The sequence below is a fragment of the Theropithecus gelada genome, chromosome 12, assembly GCF_003255815.1.
Source record: "Theropithecus gelada isolate Dixy chromosome 12, Tgel_1.0, whole genome shotgun sequence".
Lineage (NCBI taxonomy): Eukaryota > Metazoa > Chordata > Mammalia > Primates > Cercopithecidae > Theropithecus > Theropithecus gelada.
This window is the reverse complement of record NC_037680.1, coordinates 49,451,794-49,474,203: the sequence shown is the minus strand read 5'-3', so window position 1 is coordinate 49,474,203 and position 22,410 is coordinate 49,451,794. Positions and strand designations below refer to the sequence as shown.

Below are 22,410 nucleotides of genomic sequence, written 5' to 3'. Positions count from 1 at the left end.
CTAAAGCAGTGAAATTTGGTAGGATGCTTTTACTTTTAAAATAAGGGTAATGGTGTCTTACAAAAGCCAAGACAGATGAAGAAAAGGCCTTGTATATTACCTCTTAAGGATTCTATTTCCCTTTGATTCTTTTGAGAAAATAAAAAGGAATTGTGTTTCTTTCGTATCTCATACTTAAATGTGGTTTCCTAATATCAATTGACAATCAACAGATTGCAAGTTAACATAAAGGCTGTCAGGTTCCCATCTTTTCCAGACAGAAAAAAAATACTATGTACAGACATATCTTGTTCAATGTATTATCAAATATACCACAAGAGCACAATTAAGTTGCTGTGATAAATTATGTTTTGTTTTTGTTTTTGTTTTGTTTTTGAAACGGAGTCTCACTCTGTCACCCAGGCTGGAATGCACCGGCACCATCTCAGCTCACTACAACCTCCGCTTCCTGGGTTTAAGCAATTCTCCTGCCTAGCCTCCTGAGTAGCTGGGACTACAGGCGCCCACCACCAGGCCTGGCTAATTTTTGTATTTTCAGTAGAGACAGGGTTTCAATCTCTTGACCTTGTGATCCGCCCGCCTCGGCCTCCCAAATTGTTGGGATTACAGGCATGAGCCACTGCGCCAGGCCAATTAATTGTTTTCAAAAGTTAACATTCAAGCTGATGAACTCTGTCATGTTGGGAGTGTTCTCCTCTGGGCAGCAGATGTAAATAGGACATTGCGGTCACAATGTCTTTCAGTGCCACTTCTACTCGTCCCTCAAATTTCTGCCTAAGCAGTTCAATTTGATCCCAGCTCATCTGGAATTCATCAAAAAGATACAACAGTGGCTTCCTTTCTTACCTTTGGTGTATATGCTTAAGATCATATGATTTTCTCCTATTGCAAACACTTTTAAAAACAGAAATAAATAGTACACTGTAAGTAAATCTGCAAATAATGTAAACAAGCTAAACTGAGGTCTTGCACTGCTATGGAAAAGCAATATGAAAGTAAACATTAAACACTTTACAGCTGCATATTGAGAGTGGAAAATTAGTGTTGTGTGATATGCTAAAGAGGTTTACAAAACTCAATTCACTAGATTGGCCAGGCGTGGTGGCTCACGCCTGTAATCCCAGCACTTTGGGAGGCCGAGGTGGGCGGATCACGAGGTCAGGAGATCGAGACCATCCTGGCTAATATGATGAAATCTCGTTTCTACTAAAACTACAAAAAATTACCGAGGCATGGTAGCAAGTGCCTGTAGTCCCAGCTACTCAGGAGGCTGAGGCAGGAGAATCGCTTGAACCCGGGAGGCAAAGGCTGCAGTGAGCAGAGATCGTACCACTGTACTCCAGCCTGGGCAACAGAGCAAGACCCCATGTCAAAAAAAATAAAAAAAAAAGAAAGAAAGTGATATAGATTGTCACAGTTATACGTCTTTAAATTGAATTTTTCTGATTATAAAAGTAAATAAGTGGGTCATGTGGTATTTACATTTCTCAAAACTTGAGGTAAATTTTACCCCAGAAGAAAACAAAACTGAAAACACACACTGAACTCTAGTAAAAATATACACAATGAAGTGTTTAAGAAGGAGCACATTGATGCCTGCAACTTATTTGAAATATATCAAAAATGAATTAATAAATGGAAGGTTAGACAGCTGCATACACATCTTATAAAGCAAGTATTTATATTAATGATAGGCACTAGATGGTAGGTATGCAAATATTTACAAAACTTTTTCACCTTTATGTTTGAAATTTTTCACGATAAAATGCTGCGGGGAAAAGAAATGTAAAATCATCATAGGAAAATATGAAAAACAAAGTACAGTATAGGAAAAATAAAAGCACTATACAGACATAAAACCTACACCTGGGATCATATTGTATATAATGTTTTGTAACTTCCTTTCACCACTTAGCACTATACAATGAGCATTTTCCTTGCTTTCTAAATGTTCTTCCAAATGGAAGAGAAATCAATTACATGCTGCAACATAGTTTGTAACTTCCAATTCCTCCTTGTTATACATCTGAGAAGAATCCTATAATTATATCCATCTTTCTGCACATCTCTGATTATTTCCTTAGGATAAAGTCCCAGAGTAAGATTCCTGGCCCAAAGAAGTAAACATTTTAAGATTCTTGATACATTTTGCTAAACTCTTCTCCAGAAAGGTTTACCAATTTACATTCCTAATAGCAGTGTATCACAGATGCTAGCTAACCAGACCCATGAGTTTACATTTCAAATTAAATGCTTTCATAAATAAAATTTCTCTATAATTTCTGCCAAAAAGACAATGTTCTTTTTAAAAAAGTCTAAAGTAAACAATCCTAGTACCCAAATCTTGGCTCCTAAATAATATACTCCAAAATCAGGTCTATTGACTCAGGGCTTCTTGAAAACATGGCTGACTCCAGGAATGAGACAGGAAGTAAATGAGCCTAGTACATCTTTTTGTGCCTGAAGTAAGAAAATCATCAAAAAATGTTGGTGACATGTCAAAAGGACACAAGAGTCAGCTGGAAAGAGCTCTTATTTGCGAAATTTGGGATAAGTTAAGCATGAAAATGAATAACACTAATGGATTATAACATTCTGCATTCCAAAAAGTCTTTAAGTATACAATCAAACAATAACTACACAAATGGATGGATGAATAAAGGATGAAAGGAAAAAAGAAGGGCAAACTCACTTATACTAGAACTTTTTACTTTCTGCACAGTAAACTATCATAATACTATTTGATCCAAACAAGAATCATCAATGGCTGCTAAAATCATTAGTAAATGTTTGCTGAGGAAAGATGTTTACTTAGCTTCAAAGTATCTACCAATAGCTTAATTATTAATTACAAAGGAAAAATAGGTATTTTCTTTTACTGTGGAGAAATTGGGTAAACCCCTCTTAACTAAGGATTCAAAACTAACATCACCAATAATGAGACTAACCAACATCACAAGACACCCATTAAGACACACCAAGGACACATGACCTATGTAGTTTTCCTCCCAAAACTACATAAACTCTGACTAGGCTGGGGGCTGGAGGAGGAAATCACCCCCCCAAATGAGAGATATTCTACAAAACAATTGTCCTATACTCTTCCAAAATGTCTACATCTTAAAAGACAGAGAAAGGCAGAGAAACGGTTCTGGATTAAGCCAGGCTAAACAGACATGTTGATGACATGCAATATATGATCCTGGATTGGATCCTGGGTTGGAAAAATTGCCATCAAAAGCTCGCATTGCAAAAGTTGGCAAAATGTGAATATAGACTGTATAACAAATAACATTACTGCTATCATTGTTAAATTTTTTGAATTTGTTAATTGTACTGTGGTTGTGTTTTGGGAGATGCTGAAGTATTTAGGGATAAAGGTACATAGCATCTATAATGTACTCTCATGGTTCAGCAAAAATCATACTATATATGAATACATGTAAATCAATAATGAATAGAGAAAAAGCAAATGTAAAACGTTACTAAATGGTGAGTCTAGGGGAAGAATATAATGTACTAGAGTTCATGGTCGTATTCTTTTAATTGTTCTCTAGGTTTAAAATTTTTTTTAAAAAAGTTTTAAAGAGCGACAGAGATTTTAAGTAAATACAGTCTTTTTTGTTTTTAAATAAAGTAATATTAGAACCACTAAAACAGAGAAAAGTAGTACATACTCATCACACTAGAGGTCTGCAAATAAAGTGAAAGTAAATAGTCTTCCTTTCTTCACTCACATAAACAAAGTTAGAGTTTGGTATATATTTTCTCCACATTTTGCTAAGTTTATAGAACATATATTTAGTCTAATATTAAGTAATTCTTAAAGAGTCACATGAAATGAGCAGAAAACATTTTATTAAGTGTTCCATTGCCTCTAAAACTCATTGGCAAAAAACAACCAAGTGACGTGGAACTGGATCTCTAAATTTGGAAAAAATCCAGGGCTTATTACCTTTATCTTATCACTTAGAAAACACTTAACCAGAAGCCAACACACATTTCATAAAGCATAACAATTATTTACATAAGAAATGTATATTTCCTTGTTAGTAACTGTCAACTCCTCGCCATAACATTTTACGTCTTAAACTCATGTTGTTTTAGTACAAATGGGATCCTTTGCCATAATTTACTGTGTCTCTTTATCACTCATAATCACTGACTAAGCCCCAAAGCAAAAGTGGAGGTTTTGTTTTTCCTACTTTAAGGTTTATGAGTTATGCTCTTACAGTTTACTGGAATCAACTGAATTTTTGAATTATCTACATTCATGTTAAATACCTGCACAAAAGCAGGATTTGGCAGTTTCCAATTCCTGCTTTCACTCCTGTACTTTCCTATGTCATTTTCCTGGCTCTCCCAAGAATAGAAGAAAAGGTATTATGTAGGTATACTTGGGTAGGGGGGAGTGGAGTAAATGGGTTACAATTAATATTTTCCTATCAAAATCTGTTTCATGTCTCATAAAATCTTTCTCACACCGAACAATCATATAAGAACATGTTCCTTTTACTAAAGTTGTATAATCTAAAGCTTAAAATATTAGCATATATATAAATAACTGACTATAAATGGATGGAGCAGGTTTAGTTTTCTCTTCGTACCTGGTCAATTAGAGGTTTCAAAGTTAGAAACTAAAGAACAGGGTTCTAGCCTCCTGGATTTCATTTGCCCCTCCTGGGGCAGCTTAATACATTTCACGATCTATAAAACGCAATCTATAAAGCTCTATTTCCCAATCTATAAAACGGGGACAATAATGCTTCCTATAAAGGACTTAATGAATTGATCAGCTAAAAGGGCTAGATTCAGTGAAAGGTAAGACATGGATTTCGTACTTGGCTACTATAAAAAATTTTTGCTGATTGAGAAATGGGGGCAAGGGAAAGTGACTTTCTTATACCCAGTACCCTTCTGTTTTGTGTACGGATGGGCTTTAAAAGCTCTCATTTCTTAATACCTTCCAAAAACCTATAGATACACCAAGGTAGAGATATCTCAGTCCTTCTAACCTGACTTCAACAATTGGAAACACAGCTGGTGATCACACAATTACATAGCACTGCTGGGAGGAAACCCACAAAGTGCTACCATTTGGGTTTCCTTCTCTAATCAATTGCTATGGTTCACCGGCAGCAGTTAATGAAAAAAATGAAATCATTCAGGGAGATTCAAGGATATTTATGGGAAAGTTCACTTTAAAAAGATATTGAACAATAATTAGCCAAAACAGGACATAAATAGAAACGACCAAAACCAGCTCCAGAGGGTCGCTACTGAAGTTATCAATGCTGCTGAGTCCCTGCAGGTCAGCTCTGTAATTAGTTTTATTCTCACAGTACCAAACTGAATGTGACAACCATGTTATATCTCATTCCTGATAAGGATGAAAGTTCTAAGAGCTCTGAGCTCATCTAGGACCAGCATAAATCCCAGGCTCCAAAAGCCAAGACCCTTTTCTGATTTTACTAGCAGGGCAGCTCTCTGTCTGGCACTTATTACTTCTATATAATACAAAGCCCATCACTGTTAGCCTTAAGTAGAGGTGAAATCCAAGAAACAGGTACTGCATATTTCAGTTAAAAAAAAAATGTGCCTTTTATCTTTTAAAAGACAATTGCTGATGACCAGAAGTTCAAGCAGAGAAAATGGAAAGGGTATAAAAACTTTACACATTACTCTTTACCGACCCCTCTTGGCTGCCCTAGGGAAGAGAAACGTTTGAACCCTGGGAAGGTCTGAAATCTCACCTCTGCCTCCAGGAGAGCTCAGAGAACATTCGGTCTTTCACGCCCTGGAAAGAAATCCTCTTACTTCAGCTGACCCCTAGTAGAACTCAACCCTAAAGCACACGCTGCAATAATTTCTATTTATGGGGCTCCCAGAATGGAAATTGGGAACAGCCTCATGGATCAGCCCCAAAGGCCTTGCAAGATCCGTTGCAACCCTGTGACCCTCTAACTCGAGGTTGAAAAAGTTTACATAAGTGGTATCGTGACTGTTTCTGTCAGCTGGAAAAGACCTTACCTCTTTCTCTATTTTGAGGAGCTTCTTTACAGCCACCTCCTTGTCCTGTGATATCCATTTGGCTCGATAAACACTCCCGAAACTTCCTCCACCGCAGTTTTCAAAAAACTGCAAGTCATCAAATTTAATTTGCACAAAGGAGGCACCGAGAGACGACATCTCATAATGACAAAGTATTATACTTCCACAAAATCTGCAGAAAGAGAGAAAAAGAAAAGCTGAATTACAAATATATTAGGCTAAATCCTCTGAATCCTACTTTAGATAATATATCACGAATGAGTCCTGTGAAACTTCCAGAAAGTCATGGTGACTTAGGAAGAAGAAAAGCAAGATTATAAACAAATCGAAATGAAAACACTCACCCTGGCAGCCCACGCAAAATTCAACAACAACCTGCCCAGACTTTGAAACACAGCTGTCCACAGAGAAATGGCTCAGATTTCCCCCTGACAAAACCTGCAGCAGCACTTCCTACCCATCCCGAGGAGCTCTGCCGAAAGGCTACTGTGTCACCAGGTCTCCTATCAGGAAGCCCTGACAGGCGGGAAGCATGCTTTCCACAGCAAGCTTGCATAGCTCCCCTGGCATCTAAGGCATGCCACCTCTCCACGCTGCGCTCACTTCACACAAAATATACACAGCCTAAGCCGCTGAGCATCCTGGTACACGGACAGCCAAAAGGTTGCAAACTGAACACACAATCAATGTTTAGACTCCAAAAACACACTTTCAACTTAGGGATAACAGAAAAGCTGGTCAAGTGTTTGCCAGAAGTGGCTCCCTGGACTGTATATTGTAACAAAACTTAAAGAGTAGAAAAATTTGCCCTTGATTACAATATATTAAGTCATCCAAAGAATACTGCCAAGGATGTTAAAAAATATTATGCTTGTTTCCAGAGAAACGTATTACCCCTCCCAGAGATTATTCTAGTGATCTTTCCTACGGTCTAAAGAGTTTTACTATTCTCCAGGTAAGTGGCCATTCTTAACACCCTATGCCAAACCATAGATTAATGAGACTTACAAACACAAAAACTGAACTAAAATTGGGCTAAAATTTTGAACCTACATAAAAACTTTAAAAATGGTGGATAAAAAAGTTGGTGCACGTATTCTTGCAAAAAGCATACACCAGAACCTTATGAGGGAGCAAAAAGACAAATCTATATTTCTAGGACATTCTACAAAACATCTGGTCTAGGCTCCTCATAATTGTGAATGTCATGAAAGGTTTTTTTGTTTTCTGTTTTGTTTTGTTTTGCAGAGAAACTTCTAGCATAAGGAAAACTTAAAGAAACACAATGACTAGGCTGGATGTGGTGGCTCATATCTGTAATCCCAGTACTTTGGGAGGCCAAGGCAGGTGGATCAGTTGAGGTCAGGAGTTCGAGACCAGCCTGGCCAACATGGCAAATCCCTGTCTCTTAGCCGGGTGTGGTGGCAGGCACCTGTAATTCCAGCTACTTGGGAGGCTGAGACACAAGAATTGCCTGAACCCAGGAGGCGGAGGTTGCAGTGAGCTGAGATGGTGCCACTGCACTCCAGCCTAGGCAAAGAGCAAAACTCCATTTCCAAAAAAAAAAAAAGAAAGAAAGAAAGAAACACAATGACTAAATATAATTTATGATCACTGGATTCTGGATTAAAAAAACTATAGAAAATATTATTAGGATATTAGGGAAATCTAAATATTAACTATACATTAGATGATATTAATTCATCCATGGCAAATAATGGTATTTTTGTTTTATAGATGGATGTCCTTGGATGTATTGCTTGGGAAATGCATGTAGACATTTTAAAGTATGATGTCTATAATTTACTTTAAAATGGTTCAGTCCTCATCCCTGTTCTCCGACACACACACCCAAAAAAGTACATGGGAATAGAGAGAGGGAGAGAGAAAGCAAGTGTGCCAAAATGTTAAGAACTAGCCCATCTAGGTGACAAGTATCTGGGCATTTTACTACTCTTTCCATTCTTCTGTTGAGGTTTTTTTTTTGGTTTTTTTTTTTTTTCAAAATAAAAAGGTAGAAGGGGTTGGTTTGTATCCATATAAACTGGCAACATTTCTCCATAAAAAGCCTGGGACTCTGCTGAGTAAAGTGCACAGGCAGCTCAAAGATCTTAGCACGCAGCTGGCTAGCCATCCCATTTCAGGAAAATCAGGTCACTGAAGAATGCTCATTTCTCACACGAAGTCAAACGCTACTCTACTTTGGGGAGAAGGCGAGAAAGAGGAAAGGTTATTTGTTCATCCTCTAAAGTTTAGAAGATACACTCCACATAAAAATATGAGTGAAGGAAAGATCACAGTATCCAAATACAGTCTATAAACATATATGAATCAATAGTTTACATTACCAACATTTTGTAATTCCTATTTAGTTAAACATGGAAAAGAACAAAATTTGGATAAAATTTGGGGATGTTGCCAAGGTAGGTATATAGAGTATGCAAGCTAAAAAGTTTGTTCAACCAAATGTCAAACACCATTTGCAAGCATTACAGACACTAGGTTTACATTTTTGTTAATTATTTTTATAAAAGCATTACAATGAAATTGAACTACAAAACTTATCAAAAGAAATAGAAGCTTCTTGCTTCCCCATTCCCCATACCCAATTCCCACTCTCTAGACACAATTAATTTCAACTCCTTTAGCATTTTCTTCTGGCACTGAACTCTATATTTCTAAAGAATGTGCTTACATTACTATTTCTTGATTTTCCATTTTAGATATTATCTATTAACCTCTCCTGTGGAAGACAAGAATTTAGTTCTCATATATCACCCTCTACCTCCATGCATACAAACATGGCACACTTGCCCAAACCTCCCAGCTTCCAACCACACTGTAACATTTGGTTAATAGTGTTTACGGTAACCCAACAAAGTAAACATTCCCAGCAGTGCCATGGAGGATTCAATAATTACACTGCCTTTCTTGTATAACTTTTTGATTCTCTTAGAATTATTAGTTGCCCTGTTTTTGCTTTTTTACTGTTGTTTGCTTAGCTTTTTACACTCCTAACACATCCACCTCATTAATCTCTCCCAGAAGCTGCAAAACTTCTCTCAGTAAAATTAAGACAAGTAATTTCTCTCTTTTTTTTTTTTTCACTCTTTGGTTCTATATATTTTTTAGAGACACTCCTTCTTGACCCTTCATCCTGATTCATTCTGGCTGGAATGGTTGCTCTCTAGGCCTGACTTGGACTGGGACTCCTGTTGGCTACCATCCTAAGAATTTCCTTCACCTTTTTCGTCTGTGAGAACCTTGTCTTTGGATTTCCTGTCTTCCCTTTCTTGTTTTGTTCCCTTGTTTTGACAACACATATCTCCCATTAGCTACCTGAATAGAGCACACAGAATAAAATTTTGTGAGAATCTGTGTATCTTAAAATGTCTTGATTGGTAGCCTGGTTGGGCATACAATTCTAGGTAGGAAACAATTTTCCATATAATTTTGAAAGTATTACTTCATTTTCTCCTAGTTTCTAATGTGGCTACTGAGCAGTCGGATGTTACTGATTATTAACCATTTTTATATTATTTTTTCCTCTCTGAAAGCTTTTAGGATCCTCTATTGATCCCAGGAATCCTGAATTTTAATTGGATATGTTTAGGAATGAGTCTTTTTCATTCACTGGTAGGACACTCAGTGAACTCTTTCAATCTGTAACTCAAGTGTTCTAATTCCAGGAAAGTTTCTTGTGTTATTCATTTACCACTTATAGCCACTTTGACTTGATGTCATCTCATTTCCCATACACACGAAGAACTGCCTGCATTTCCCAATATACACTGACCTCTCACATCTCCACACTTCTACACAGACTAGTGTCTCTGCTTCAAACACTCTTCTCTGCCCAGTGAACTTCTATCCCTGACCACCTCTTTGAGTCTCCCGAGCACAGTTAAATGCTCCCTCTTCTGTGCCACAGCACCTTTCTTCACCCATTGATCTTTCCCACTTAATTCCCACCAGACTATAAATTCCCTAAAGTCAAAACTCAGTTCTGTTTACATCTGGACCCTAGCACCTACTACACAGCCAGGTACACAGTTATGCAGCTTCTCCATTAAAAACGCATTTGTTGAATAAGTGAGTAAATAGTTTCTGGTTATTCTTCCATTATACCTTTTGTAGCTGGAAAGATTTCAACCAAGTCATGTAAGACGTAAGGTGTGTAATTTTTACAAGTACCCCAGTGGGTTCTGAAGCAAATCCTGATGTGGAAATGCTGCCTAGGCTTCTTGGAAGACTGAGGAGTGTATTTGGGACCTCCAGTACTGGGTCCCTCTGAATCCCAGGGTCAGGGAAGAAGGAGGAGGAGAGAAATTCTTTCCAAAACAAAGGTAGAGGTCTGAAGCAGGATAAGATCAATATGAATCCATCTAAGCCTTACGCTGCGGAACAAACCCAGGGAATACGGATGAACTGAGGTAGGATCAGTCACAACTGACACTGACCTAAGGGTCACAGAAAAAGGCTGACCTCTGAGAAGCACACTTCTCCAGGATGTCACCACTTGACAGGAGGCAACTAGCCACATTCTTCACAGAATCACTGCTACTCTGTGATACACCGTGCCATGTGGGAACTGGCTATTTGTGAATGGAACTATCCAATTACTTGAATGTTTTATTGAAACCATAAAAAATTAAGTTCCAACTGAATACCAAAGAAACTAGTAATCTAGGGTGTATGAGTACAGGTTTAACTCCAGTGAGCTTGGCAAAGCATCATGGATGTAGCTGAAAAACTTGGTTGAGATTTCCACTCCCATATACGTGAAAGTTAGACCATATATACATATTTTTCCCCTCGAGTTTTCTCTCCTTTAAGAATCATTTTTCCAAGGGGATCTGAATGAATATACCAGAATTTAATAAAAAGTCATCTATATAAATTTATTTACAAGGTATATCAAGCCAAATCCAACATTTTCATCTCACTGTATTAAAATAATTGTTTTTGCCGGGTACAGTGGCTCACGCCTGTAATCCCAGCACTTCGGGAGGCCGAGACAGGTGGATCACTTGAGGTCAGGAGTTCGAGACCAGCCTGGCCAACATGGCGAAACCCTGTCTCTATTAAAAATGCAAAAATTAGCCAGGCATGGTGGTATGTGCCTGTAATCCCAGCTACTCAGGAGACTGAGGCAGGAGAATCACTTGAACCCGGGAGGCAGAGGTTACAGTGAGCTAAGATCGCGCCACTGCACTCCAGCCTGGACAACAGAGGAAGGCTCTGTCTCCAAAAAAAAAAAAAAAAAAAAAAAACAGAATTGCTTTTACAAAAAAGGCAATTTTGTAGCATTCTAACTGTTGTTTTCTAAACTTTCAAAGCTGTTTTAAATGTTAAGTATCTACCACACAACACTGAAGGGTTAGAGCAGACATGTCACAAAAATCAAAGTAAAATAAGGCATCATAACTCTGTAAATGTTGAAAATCAATCATTTGGTGGTTGAATCCAATCATTTCACTATTTGAGTAGAATGTCAAAAAAATTTTAATTTAAAATTTTGCTTAAATTTCAAAAAAAATTTAACTATTAAATGGCTGAAAGCATATATAGGAGCATCAGCTAATTATCAAAAGTGGAACTACATGAAAATAGGAAATCTTAAAGAATTATTTTACTTTTTAAAGTTTTCAATCTTCTAGTCCAAAAAAGTAGACTTAAGTTTCTCTATCACAGACCTATTTTGCTTGATTTTTTAGATCCATGTTGACCTCAAATAAGTCATTTATCTTTTCACTGTTACTTTTGCCCAGTTAAAAACAAAAATGACCCTATTATAGTTCTAACGTTAAAAAGCAAGGTTTTAGAATTAGATTGACATGAGTTTGAACTCTCCCTCCACCTCTCAGTAAGGTAACTTTAACAAATCACTTTCTCTCAGACTGTGGCTTTTCCAGATGCATAAATAAAACATTTCAGATCTTTTCCATTCAATGTCACAAAACTGACAGCCCCAAAGTTAGCAAGTTTGCACAGTATTTGACTTCATTGATACATCTCACTTCCAAATAAGAGATATTTCAACAGGGAAATAGCATGATTCAGGTGAAAGACCCCTACTAGAGAGATCTACCAGCAGATCTGTTAGTAGCTACTTGGGCAAGGCACCATGCCCCTCTGACCTCACTCTTCTCACTGGCAATAATACCAGTGCTGTGAAAGTGCACACATGAGCGCAGTGCCCAGCATACGGTATACATGCAATTAATGGAAATTACGGTTTTCTCATTATTTTAATAACCCTTGATGTCATATTTAGCCATCTATTCTTTCAGCTTTTATGGTCAGGTATGCTCTCCTCAATAGCCCTCCTCTCCCCATCTTCAGAATTGTTTTATATTATAGCTCTTAGTTTTGCAAAGCAATTATTAATAAATAAATGTGCTATTGATCCCTAAATCCTTTTCCTCTCTGCATATGTTCTAATTCTTTCTCACTCCTCTGTTTAACTGCCATTTTTGTTTTTGGTGATTTCTGAAAGATGTTATTAGTTAAGTAATTATAATTTATTTTAAACTTTTTTCACAATGTGAATAAATTGCTAAAACACAATATTTTCTTTTTTGCACTTTTTGGATATCAGCATTGCTAAGATCTATTTATTCAATGATAGCACTCACTTTGGTAGGGTGCTGGAGCGTCCTCTCCTTCCCCGGTGACCACTAGCTTCTTTCAGACCTTATCGGCTGCATAGTCAATGGCCATCTAACCCAGGAAAGCTATAACCTGCTTATCCAATACCTGCAAGTGACGATTTTTTTAAGAAATTAAATCTACTTTGGCTGGGCACAGTGGCTCACACCTGCAATCCCAGCATTTTGGGAGGCCGAGGCTGGAGGATCACTTGAGCCCAGCCGGGCAACACAGGGAGATCTCATTTCTAAAAGTAAAAATAAAAATAAAAATCTACTTTATGAAAGGATTAACTTTACTAGAAAAAAGGTCTTTGAACTTTCTCTGGATGTTTCTATCTTGTGGTTTCATATGGGCCTGTATTTCTGAATTTAGATCCTTCCTCTTTTTCCTGTCCCTAATTCATACTTCCCTTTCCCCCTTCTTCAAAAAGTAAGGTTGCCAGTTTACTTTTTATACAATATAGGAAGAAAAACTTAACTTGTTTTATCATGACCTGGATATGACAAAAAAGATACTCTTTGAAAAGAGCTTTCAATATTTAGCAAATTATTTTGCCAAACTTGCTGCCTTGATATTTATGCTAATATTATTTCAGCCTCTTTAACATAGATCAGTGAATAAATTAATAAAATGTGCTTTGTCATCATGTGTATTAAAAGAACACCACTTGGAATCACTGTTCTGCAATTTTTGTTCCCCTGAGTCTTATCTTCAAAAAACTGAGGAAGGCTCTGGTTTAGTGTATTTATCTGTAACACCAAGGTCAAAGAGTCAAAGATTCTATTCCTCAACAGGACTGCTGTTCTACTATTTTTTTTTTTTAATAACTAAAAAAGATAAAAGCTGACTGGGTACAGTGGCTCACACTTGTAATCCCAGCACTCTGGAAGGCTGAGGCAGGAGGATCGCTTGAGCCCAGGAGGTCGAGGCTGCAGTGAGCTATGACTCCAGCCTGGGTGACAGTGAGACTCTGTCTCAAAAAAAAATAAAAATAAAAAAATAAAAGTTGAAGACTAGGTATATGAATAGAACCAACCAGTACTGTGTCTACCATAGATATTTCCCTTCTTCCTCCAAGACTGCTCCTAGAAAAATAGTTTATCTTTTTTTTTTAAAAAAAAAAATATATACTTTAAGTTCTAGGGTTACATATGCACAACGTGCAGGTTTGTTACATATGTATACATGTGCCATGCTGGTGTGCTGCACCCATTAACTTGTCATTTACATTAGGTATATCTCCTAATGCTATTCCTTCCCCCTCCCACCACCCCACGACAGACCCCAGTGTGTGATGTTCCCCAACCTGTGTCCAAGTCTTCTCATTGCTCAATTCCCACCTATGAGTGAGAACATGCAGTGTTTGGTTTTCTGTTCTTGTGATAGTTTGCTGGGAATGATGGTTTCCAGCTGCATCCATGTCCCTACAAAGGACATGAACTCATCTTTTTTTATGGCTGCATAGTATTCCATGGTGTATATGTGCCACATTTTCTTAATCCAGTCTATCATTGATGGACATTTGGGTTGATTTCAAGTCTTTGCTATTGTGAATAGTGCAGCAATAAACATATGTGTGCATGTGTCTTTATAGCAGCATGATTTATAATCCTTTGGGTATATATCCAGTAATGGGATGGCTGGGTCAAATGGAATTTCTAGTTCAAAATATAGTATATCTTATACAGAGTAGGTTGGGTTCAGTAAATAAGACTTTAGGTATGGATATCTGAGAGAACTCAACTTTAAATAAGAATCTAAAAAATAGAATAGCCATTGTTTCATGTTTTCCCCCTCCTCTATCTTTACCATAAGAGTAATGTAACTCTCTAGTTAGAGCAATGGTAAGAATAAAAATAAACTAAACATTCTTATTGAAATAAAGTAATTTAATATTTCAATTAATAAAAATCAACTTCCACAACACACTTCCTTACCAAAAACATTGTTACCAGAAGTAAAAGATGGGAGGCACAGGAATGTAGTTGGTTGGAGCACTTATGCCACAGAAATGCTGCGTGGAAACATGTCTGTGCTCAAACAGAAGCCCAACTAGGAAACGAATTGGATACAACCTACGGCCACAGCATGGGCCGCTGCGTGGGCTTGCTGTGTTGAGTAACTGGGAGCTTCTTGTGGCATGAGGAGAATGGGGCCAGAGTTGAATAAAGTGAGGGTGCACGGAGAGCAGGGATTTCTAGGGCTTGGCTAGAAGAGGAATTCACAGGTGTCAGGACTGAGGATGGGGAGAAAGTCATAGCCCATGAGTACACAAGGCTCACTTAAATTCGCCACCTACCACCTATCCTGCTCCCACCCTAGGTCTTGCTGCTACTCAGCTCGTTTGTACCCCAAACTGTTTTCTGTCAAATAGAAAGTATATCAGACCATCCTGGCTGCTGACAGACAGGTACAGCTTTGGACTGAGTACCTGGAATGAACACTCCCTGAGAAGGGTGAATGCAAGGGTTAAAACATGGTAACCCCAACGTAAGATGGAGGGTGAAAGGAAAGGGGATGGTAAAACTAGGGAAGACTAAGACCTTATATTATGTTTTGATGATCAAGAGGCAAGGCTATCTGTGGATGAAAGTTACAGAAAGAATTCCTTGTTCTTTGGGAGGCCAAAGTGGGAGTATTGCTTGAGGTCAGGCATTTAAGACCAACTTGGGCAGCATAGTCAGATTCCATCTCTACAAAAAATAAATAAATAAAACTTAGCCAGGTGTGGTGGTTCATGCCTGTAGTCCCTGCTACTTGAGAGTCTGAGGTGGGAGGATAGTTTGGGCCCAGGAGTTCAAGGTTGCCATAAGCTATGATTGTGCCACTGCACAAAGTGAGACCCTGTCTCAAAAAAAAAAAAAAAAGAGGATTCCTGGTTTAGAGTTGGCCAACAAGAAAATCTGCCACCCTCTTTAGTAGCGAGTGACCCACCACCAAGAGAGTTCAATGAGACGTGGGGTGTGGAGTGGGAGTGGGAGACTCGCATCAGCTAGGAAAGCAGAATGAATCCACTTTAAGACCCACTCCAACCCTGTGAGTTGATGACTAATCTACTATAAAGTATAGACGGTCTCCTTCCTTTTCTGAGGGAGGCAGTTATGAACCCGACACCAAACATCATGGAGAAGCACAGTGAACCACATCAGTGATGGAAATAATGGAAATGATTTGGCCATCTTCTTCAATTTCTCCTCCCAAACTGGGTGGGAAGCTAAGAGCCACATTCCAGGTTTCTATCCTAAAACTTTCCTCTTCCTTCCCCCGCATTCCCAGAGCAAAGAGGTTTCTTTGTCTTGAAAGCCAGTGTATAATCACCTAACATCAAAACTCTTTGGATGATGATCTACCCTATTCTTTTATCAGCAAAATGGAATTGCACCACCCCATGCAGTATTGGGCTGCACAGCTTAATGGTGCAGGACTCTTTATTAGGACCAATCCCATGTTCCTCGTGTGCTTATTCCCATATGTGGTATTATACAGTATTGTGCAGGTGGTGGTATGAATAAACAGCTGTCCTACAGCATCAATTTCACTTTAACACTATGGGGAATAAGCCAGGCAAGGTGGCACATACCCTTAACCCCAGCTACTGGGAAAGTTCAGGTGGGAGGATTGCTAGAGCACAGGAGTTCAAGGCCAGCCTGGACAACATAGCAAGACTCTGTTTCTAAAGAAAAAAGATCTGGGGGAATAAATATGTATCTGTTTGTATCAATTTGTTCAATTTAAGTAAAACAGAGAAGGACAGAAGAGAATGCAAAATCCACATAAATTTTTAAGATTAAATACAAAATTTTAAAGCAAGTACTTGCTTGCATTGGGTTATCTGTGGCTATATGGACAAATTCTTGAAGGAAAACATTCATTTTTCCCCACAACAGAGTACTTTGGTAGAAAAGTTTAATAAGTAAAGATTTACTACATGATGTGCAGACAGAAGTTCTTTCCTTTTCTTTTTGGTTTTCTTAAATGGAAGCCCGGAGATGAATCCAGAAAGAACGGTGTTGGGCCTTGCTCAAAATCAGCTATAAGAATGGTTCCAAGTGGTTCTAAAGCATACTTTAGAAACCCTAAGCAGGAGAGGAGTTATGAAAACCTACCTACCCACTACATAAGTATGACTTGGGAACGGGACAGGGTACCAAAGGCAAGCCTTAGCTGGAAGAGCTGAGTGTTATGGTAGGAATGCGCCCACCAATATTCATGTTGAAATTTAATTACTTCGTTGCTAATGTAACAGTACTGGGAAGCAGAACCTTTAAGAGGTGATTAGGTCATAAATGGATTCTCGCTGTTAGCCTGGGAGTAGGTTAATTACCTCAGGAGTTCACTTTTTCTCTTTGTCTTTCATGGCTTGCTTTCGCCTTCCACCCTTCCACAATGGGTGATTCTCGCCAGATGCCACAGCCATGTTCCTGGACTTTCCAGGCTCCAGAACCATAAACCAAATAAATTACCCTTGTTCCTTGTAAATTACCCAGGCTGTGATAGACTGGTCTGGCAGCAGAAAACAGACTAGGGCAGTGGGCAAGCAGCTCTGTGTATAACTTGAAAAATGTAGTAAAACATCCTTCTTTACCACACTGATACAGTGGCTGAATTTTCATGCACTGTCACGAGCATTTCTATGTGCTTTCTCATAAAGTCATGCACCACATAACTATGTTTTAGTCAACAATGGACTGCATATATAACAGCGATCCCATACGATTATAATAAAGCTGAAAAATTCCTATTGCTGAGTGATGGCACAGTTTCCTAACATCATAGCACAATGCATTACTCATGTGTTTGTGGTGACACTGGTGTAAACAAACTTATTACGCTGCCAGCCGTATAAAGGTATGGTACATACAATTACGTACAGTGCACAATGCTTGATAAGGACAATAAATGAGTGTTACTCATTTATGTATTTACTATACTTTTAAATCCTCATTTTAGAGTATACTCTTTCCACTTAAAAAAAAAAAAAAAGTTAACTGAGGTAGGTCCTTCAGGAGGTGTCCAGAAGAAGGCATTGTTATCATAGGAGATGGCAGTTCCATACACATTACTGCCCCTGAAGACCTTCCAGTGAGACAAGATGTGGAGGTAGAAAGCAGTGATATTGACGATCCTAACCCTGTGTGGGGCTAGGCTGATGTGTGTGTCTCTTAGTTTTTAACAAAGGTTAAGGAGCAAAACAATTTTTTAAATTTAAAAATAGAAAAAAAATCTGACAGACTAAGGATATAAAGAATTTTTGTATAGCTGTACAATGTGTTTGTGTTTTAAGCTAAGTGTTATTTCAAAAGATTCAAAAAGTTAAAAAAAAAAAGTTTAAAGTTTATAAAGCAAAAAAGTTACAGCAAGCTAAGGTTAATTTATTATTGAAGAAAAATGTTTAAATAAATCTAGTAGAGCCTAAGTGTATAGTGTTTATAAAGTCTACAGTAGTGTACAGTGATGTCCTGGGCCTTCACATTCCCTCACCACTCACTCACTGACTTGCCCAGAACAACTTCCAGTCCTGCAAGCTCCAATCATGGTAAGTGCCCTATACAGGTGTACCACTTTTTATCTTTGATACCGTATATTTTATACTGTATTTTTACTGTGCCTTTTCTATTTTTCGATAGAAATACTTATTATTGTGTTACAATTGCCTATTCAGTACAGTAGCATGCTGCATAGGTCTGTAGCCTAGCAGCAACAGGCTATCTCACACAGCCTACGTGTGTAGTAGGCTATAGCATCTAGGTTTGCGTAAGTGCACTCTGCAGTGTTTACACAACTACATCACCTAACAATGCAGTTCTCTCAGAACGTATACCCATCATTAATGGACACATGACTGTACTTATCCTTAGAAGCAGGTACTACTGTCTCTAACTTATATTGAGTGAGAAAACTGAGGATCAAGGGTATGAAAGTAGCTCAAGCCAACTACCTTACAGGTGACACAACTTGTGTCAAATTCAGGCCTGACTCCAAAGTCCTATCACTGTTTTCTACCATATCGTGACTTTTTGTTAATAACATTCTGCCTCCTCCTCCTACTTTGCCTTTTGTTTTCCCTATTTAAACTAACTCTTTTCTTATTACAGTAATTACTGGATTGCTTACCATCCACCTAAAGTTCAATTTGAGGCTTTAATTTCCTATTACAATTGAAGACACTGGGGTTAAGGTGTCAAATGTGTGGCTGCTTTGTTCTCACAGATTCTACTGTGCTGGGATTACTTAACAGCTATTAGGGTGTAATCGATGCTTCAGCTTTCCGTAGGAGGGTCTGACATAAGAGCACCCATGTATCCATCAAATAAAGCTAAGCTCTAGCATTCATAGTCCTCTTACCTTACCAGGTACAATTTTCTGGTCACAGCTGGAACTCTGCTTATTTGTGTCTACTGAGGCAAAGTTAATAGCTGCCAAAAGACTAGCCTAAATCTTCCTTGCAGTAAGACCAAAAGGGGCCTTAACTGTTCATATTACATTTAGATAGACAAGACACTCACCCTGTCAATCTGTCCTGGGTAGAATAAAATGGAAAACAAGTGATCTAAATTCATTTTTATTTCCAACGTCTCAGGATACAGACATAGGGCTATCTTATTCCAAGAAGCACTATATCCCTACAACACCTTTTTCCAGTTTAAGAAAAAACAAACAAACAAACAAACAAACAAACAAAAAACATTGATTCATCTCTTCTGAATCTACCAATTTCTAAAATAAACTGTCCATTTTGCTCTTTCACTCCACACCAATAGCTTCACCTTACATCTGACTTCTTTTCATGAAACATCATTGTAATTTCTTCAGTGTTTTCTCTGATGACTGGATTATTCACTCCACACCCCTCATACCTCCTATTTATAATTTTGTAGCCCTATCGAAGTCAGTTTCACTGCTCATTCCTGATAGGCTCTGAGCCAATATATTGCCAATAACACTCACTCTTGTGCTAAGTTAAAATACACAGTGCAACTTGCCAAGTTTCCTTATTTGGCAAGAAGGCCCCTTAGTTCCCAAGATCTTTGACCATCCATTTTTAGATCCAAGTCCGCGTGTTTAATATTTGGATATTTTTCTCTATTTCCCTCTCTTTACTGTGTCCTTATATATTCCCTAAAAGAATAAGAAAAACAGATCAATCATTTATTTGCTTTTTTAGACAAGAAAGTCCTTGCAATTGCATCATGGTCATTTACTCTGGAATTATTATCACTAAATTTTTTTATTTAAACAACAATATTTTGCAGTTAAAAAACTCCCCAAATAATCTCAAAAAGTTATAGGAATTAAATTGTGAAAGATTAAAATAAACATTGCAGGGGTCCAAAAGACTATTTTTATCTTAATTCTCTATTCCCAAACTAAATTCGTATTCATTTACAGTCTCCTAAATCTCTCACTATAGTAGCAGGAATTTAAAACAAATACTCTACAAATGACCATAAACATAATTAAAATGCAGCCATCACCTTTTTTTTTTTTTTTGAAAATTGAAAAACAAGTGAAATTTCACTGTGGAGATAGGCCTACTACAAGGAGGACATTAACTAGCCTTGAATCACTTGTTTATTTTTGTCTTTAAACGTGTTTGGAGGTTTGGATCCACTAAATCCTAGCTGTTAATTTCAAGGAAGGTCAGGGAAACAAGAAGTCTCTCCTAAAACAGCTTTGGGGTTAAAGTAAGTACTGTTTTCAACAATCTTAATTCAAATATCCTCAAATTCACTCTGTAAGACGATTCTCACACACCATTATTAATGAGAGCTGCTTACTGTACTATACTTGGAATGGGCCCCTAAATTGTGTTGCTTTCATTATTACAGAAACTAACAAAAATAGTAATTAAGTTCCCCATAAACAGTGCTTATGCGCGATCTCAAAGCGCATCAGAAACATAACATTTTCGGTGATCTAACAGAGATAACCTTTTTAAAAATTTTTTTTAGGCAATCGGATGTCATCTAGCCAGTCCTGAATTAAAGTTTTCTGAAAGCTGTCATGGGCAAGCGAGGCCAGGCGAGGCGGCGGCCTGGGTAAGTACTTCTGGGCCTGGTGCAGGTCTGGGAGCCCACAAAAAGACGGCTGCCTGAGGGTCGCCAAAGGGGACAACCCGGGCTCCGGTGGGAGGAAAGGGGGAAGCCCGAGAGGGCGGGCGCTCCACGCTGCCCAAGCCCGGGGAAGGAAGGGCGGGGAGCGGCGGCTCTGGGTGGCTCTGGATACATTTACGCATGTTTGTAAAACTAATCTTTAGTGTTCATTGTTCCTGCTGGTTATTCGCATGGCCTAATTACGTGAGGAAAACAGAATGAAAGAAAATGGATGGAAAGCAACACCGCTAGCGGCCGAGTTCTTAGAAAAGCAGAAGTTCGTCGTCCCTCCTCGCACGCACAGCGAGTGCTGGGAAGTGGCCTGCATCCTGCCCTGATTTGGGGGCCTCGCGGTTCCCCTCCCGACAGTGCCCCAACCACCCGCTGCTTGGCCGGCTCTCCTGTTTGCAGAGCCCCTGCCCGTGCCGCACGCCCAGGGCCGCGGAATCCCGAGCCGCTCCGGCCTGCGCCCCGCGCCTCCAGGCACCAACTTCTCCGTGGGACTGGCCCGAACTTTCCCGAACCGCACTTGGCGGCGCCGCGGCCAAGGTCCCGCGAGGACTCCTCCGGCGCGGCGAACGCTCGCTCCGGCCGCCGCCGCCGCCGCGCGGGTCCTGGGTCAGGGAGAGGAGCCCCAAGTAGCATCCCGAGGCCGCCTGGACTCCCGGGCCCCGGCGGAACCTCGGCCCCAAGACGCGAGGACGACTCGCGAGCGCGGCGGGCCTCGCCCCCTCCCTCCCCGCCCTCCGCGGGCTCCAGCCTGGACCCTACCTGGCTCCCAGGCCGGGCGCGAGCAGCAGCCGGGGGCGCGGAGGCCCCGCGCGCGACGAGGGCGGCGGGGGTTGGGACGACAGCGGCCCGCGCGGCTCCCACGCTTCCGCCGGAGTCAGGAGTTGAACATTCCGCCTCTCTGCCCGGCGCCAATGAGGAAGACAGTCACGGCAACAGCACCACCTACCTCCCGGCGCGGAACGGCCGGGCAGCCCTCCCCTCACACGCGCGGGCGAGCGGGGCGTGGGGAAGGCGCTTGGGCCTCCCTGGCCTGCGCACGGGGGGCACCATCCGCCCCGCGCCCCGGCACCCGCCGAGGCCCCCAGGCACACCTGCCCTGCTGTCGGGGGAGAGCTGTGGGGGTGTTCCCCCTGGCCACCATCTTTTTGACGAGTTAACACCACCTGCTACTCCTTCAACTCAGTCTTCAACAAACAGGCGCCGGGGACGCAAAGAAATAGAGGCTGTTTTGTGCCCTGCAAGAGTTAATTCTCTAGTTGGGAAAGGGACAAACGTAGAGATTTCTGGGAACACAGGTCTGAAGGCTGCCTCCCTAGAAAGATCAGTAGGTACCTCTGGAATTTTGAGGAGGGGCCGTGGTCCGCTGCTGTAGTTGGTAACTTTAACAGAGCAGAGTTCAGATGAGGAACCAGAGTCCATTACAGGCCTAAGCCAAAGGTAGAGGTGGGCGTTGGGAAGAAAAGAAATTTCTGATTGGGGAGGATGGTTTTGTGAAGGAAAAGTGCGAGGAGGTGGCAAGGCATGGGCAACATTATCCAGGAGTTTGAATTTGAATTTTATTATCCATGGACACCGGGGAGCAGTGAAAAATTAGAATCAA

At 39.8% G+C, this 22,410-nt stretch overlaps 1 protein-coding gene across 3 annotated transcripts in view; it reads right to left on the bottom strand.

Annotated features, from left to right (window-relative positions):
* Positions 1-22,124, bottom strand: part of MAP3K20 (mitogen-activated protein kinase kinase kinase 20) — a 193,391-nt gene extending 171,267 nt beyond the window's left edge. The window contains exons 1-2 of one of the 3 annotated variants that reach the window (XM_025404318.1): positions 21,902-22,124; positions 6,031-6,223 (exon numbers count right to left, since the gene is read on the bottom strand). In XM_025404318.1, the coding sequence (XP_025260103.1) occupies positions 6,031-6,223; positions 21,902-21,951 (243 nt within the window). In that variant the 5' untranslated portion in view covers positions 21,952-22,124. Of the gene's footprint in view, positions 1-6,030; positions 6,224-21,569; positions 21,739-21,901 lie in introns of those variants that run through there. The other 2 variants (XM_025404317.1, XM_025404319.1) reach the window with 2 other exon arrangements.
* Between the last annotated feature and the right edge of the window lie 286 nt (positions 22,125-22,410).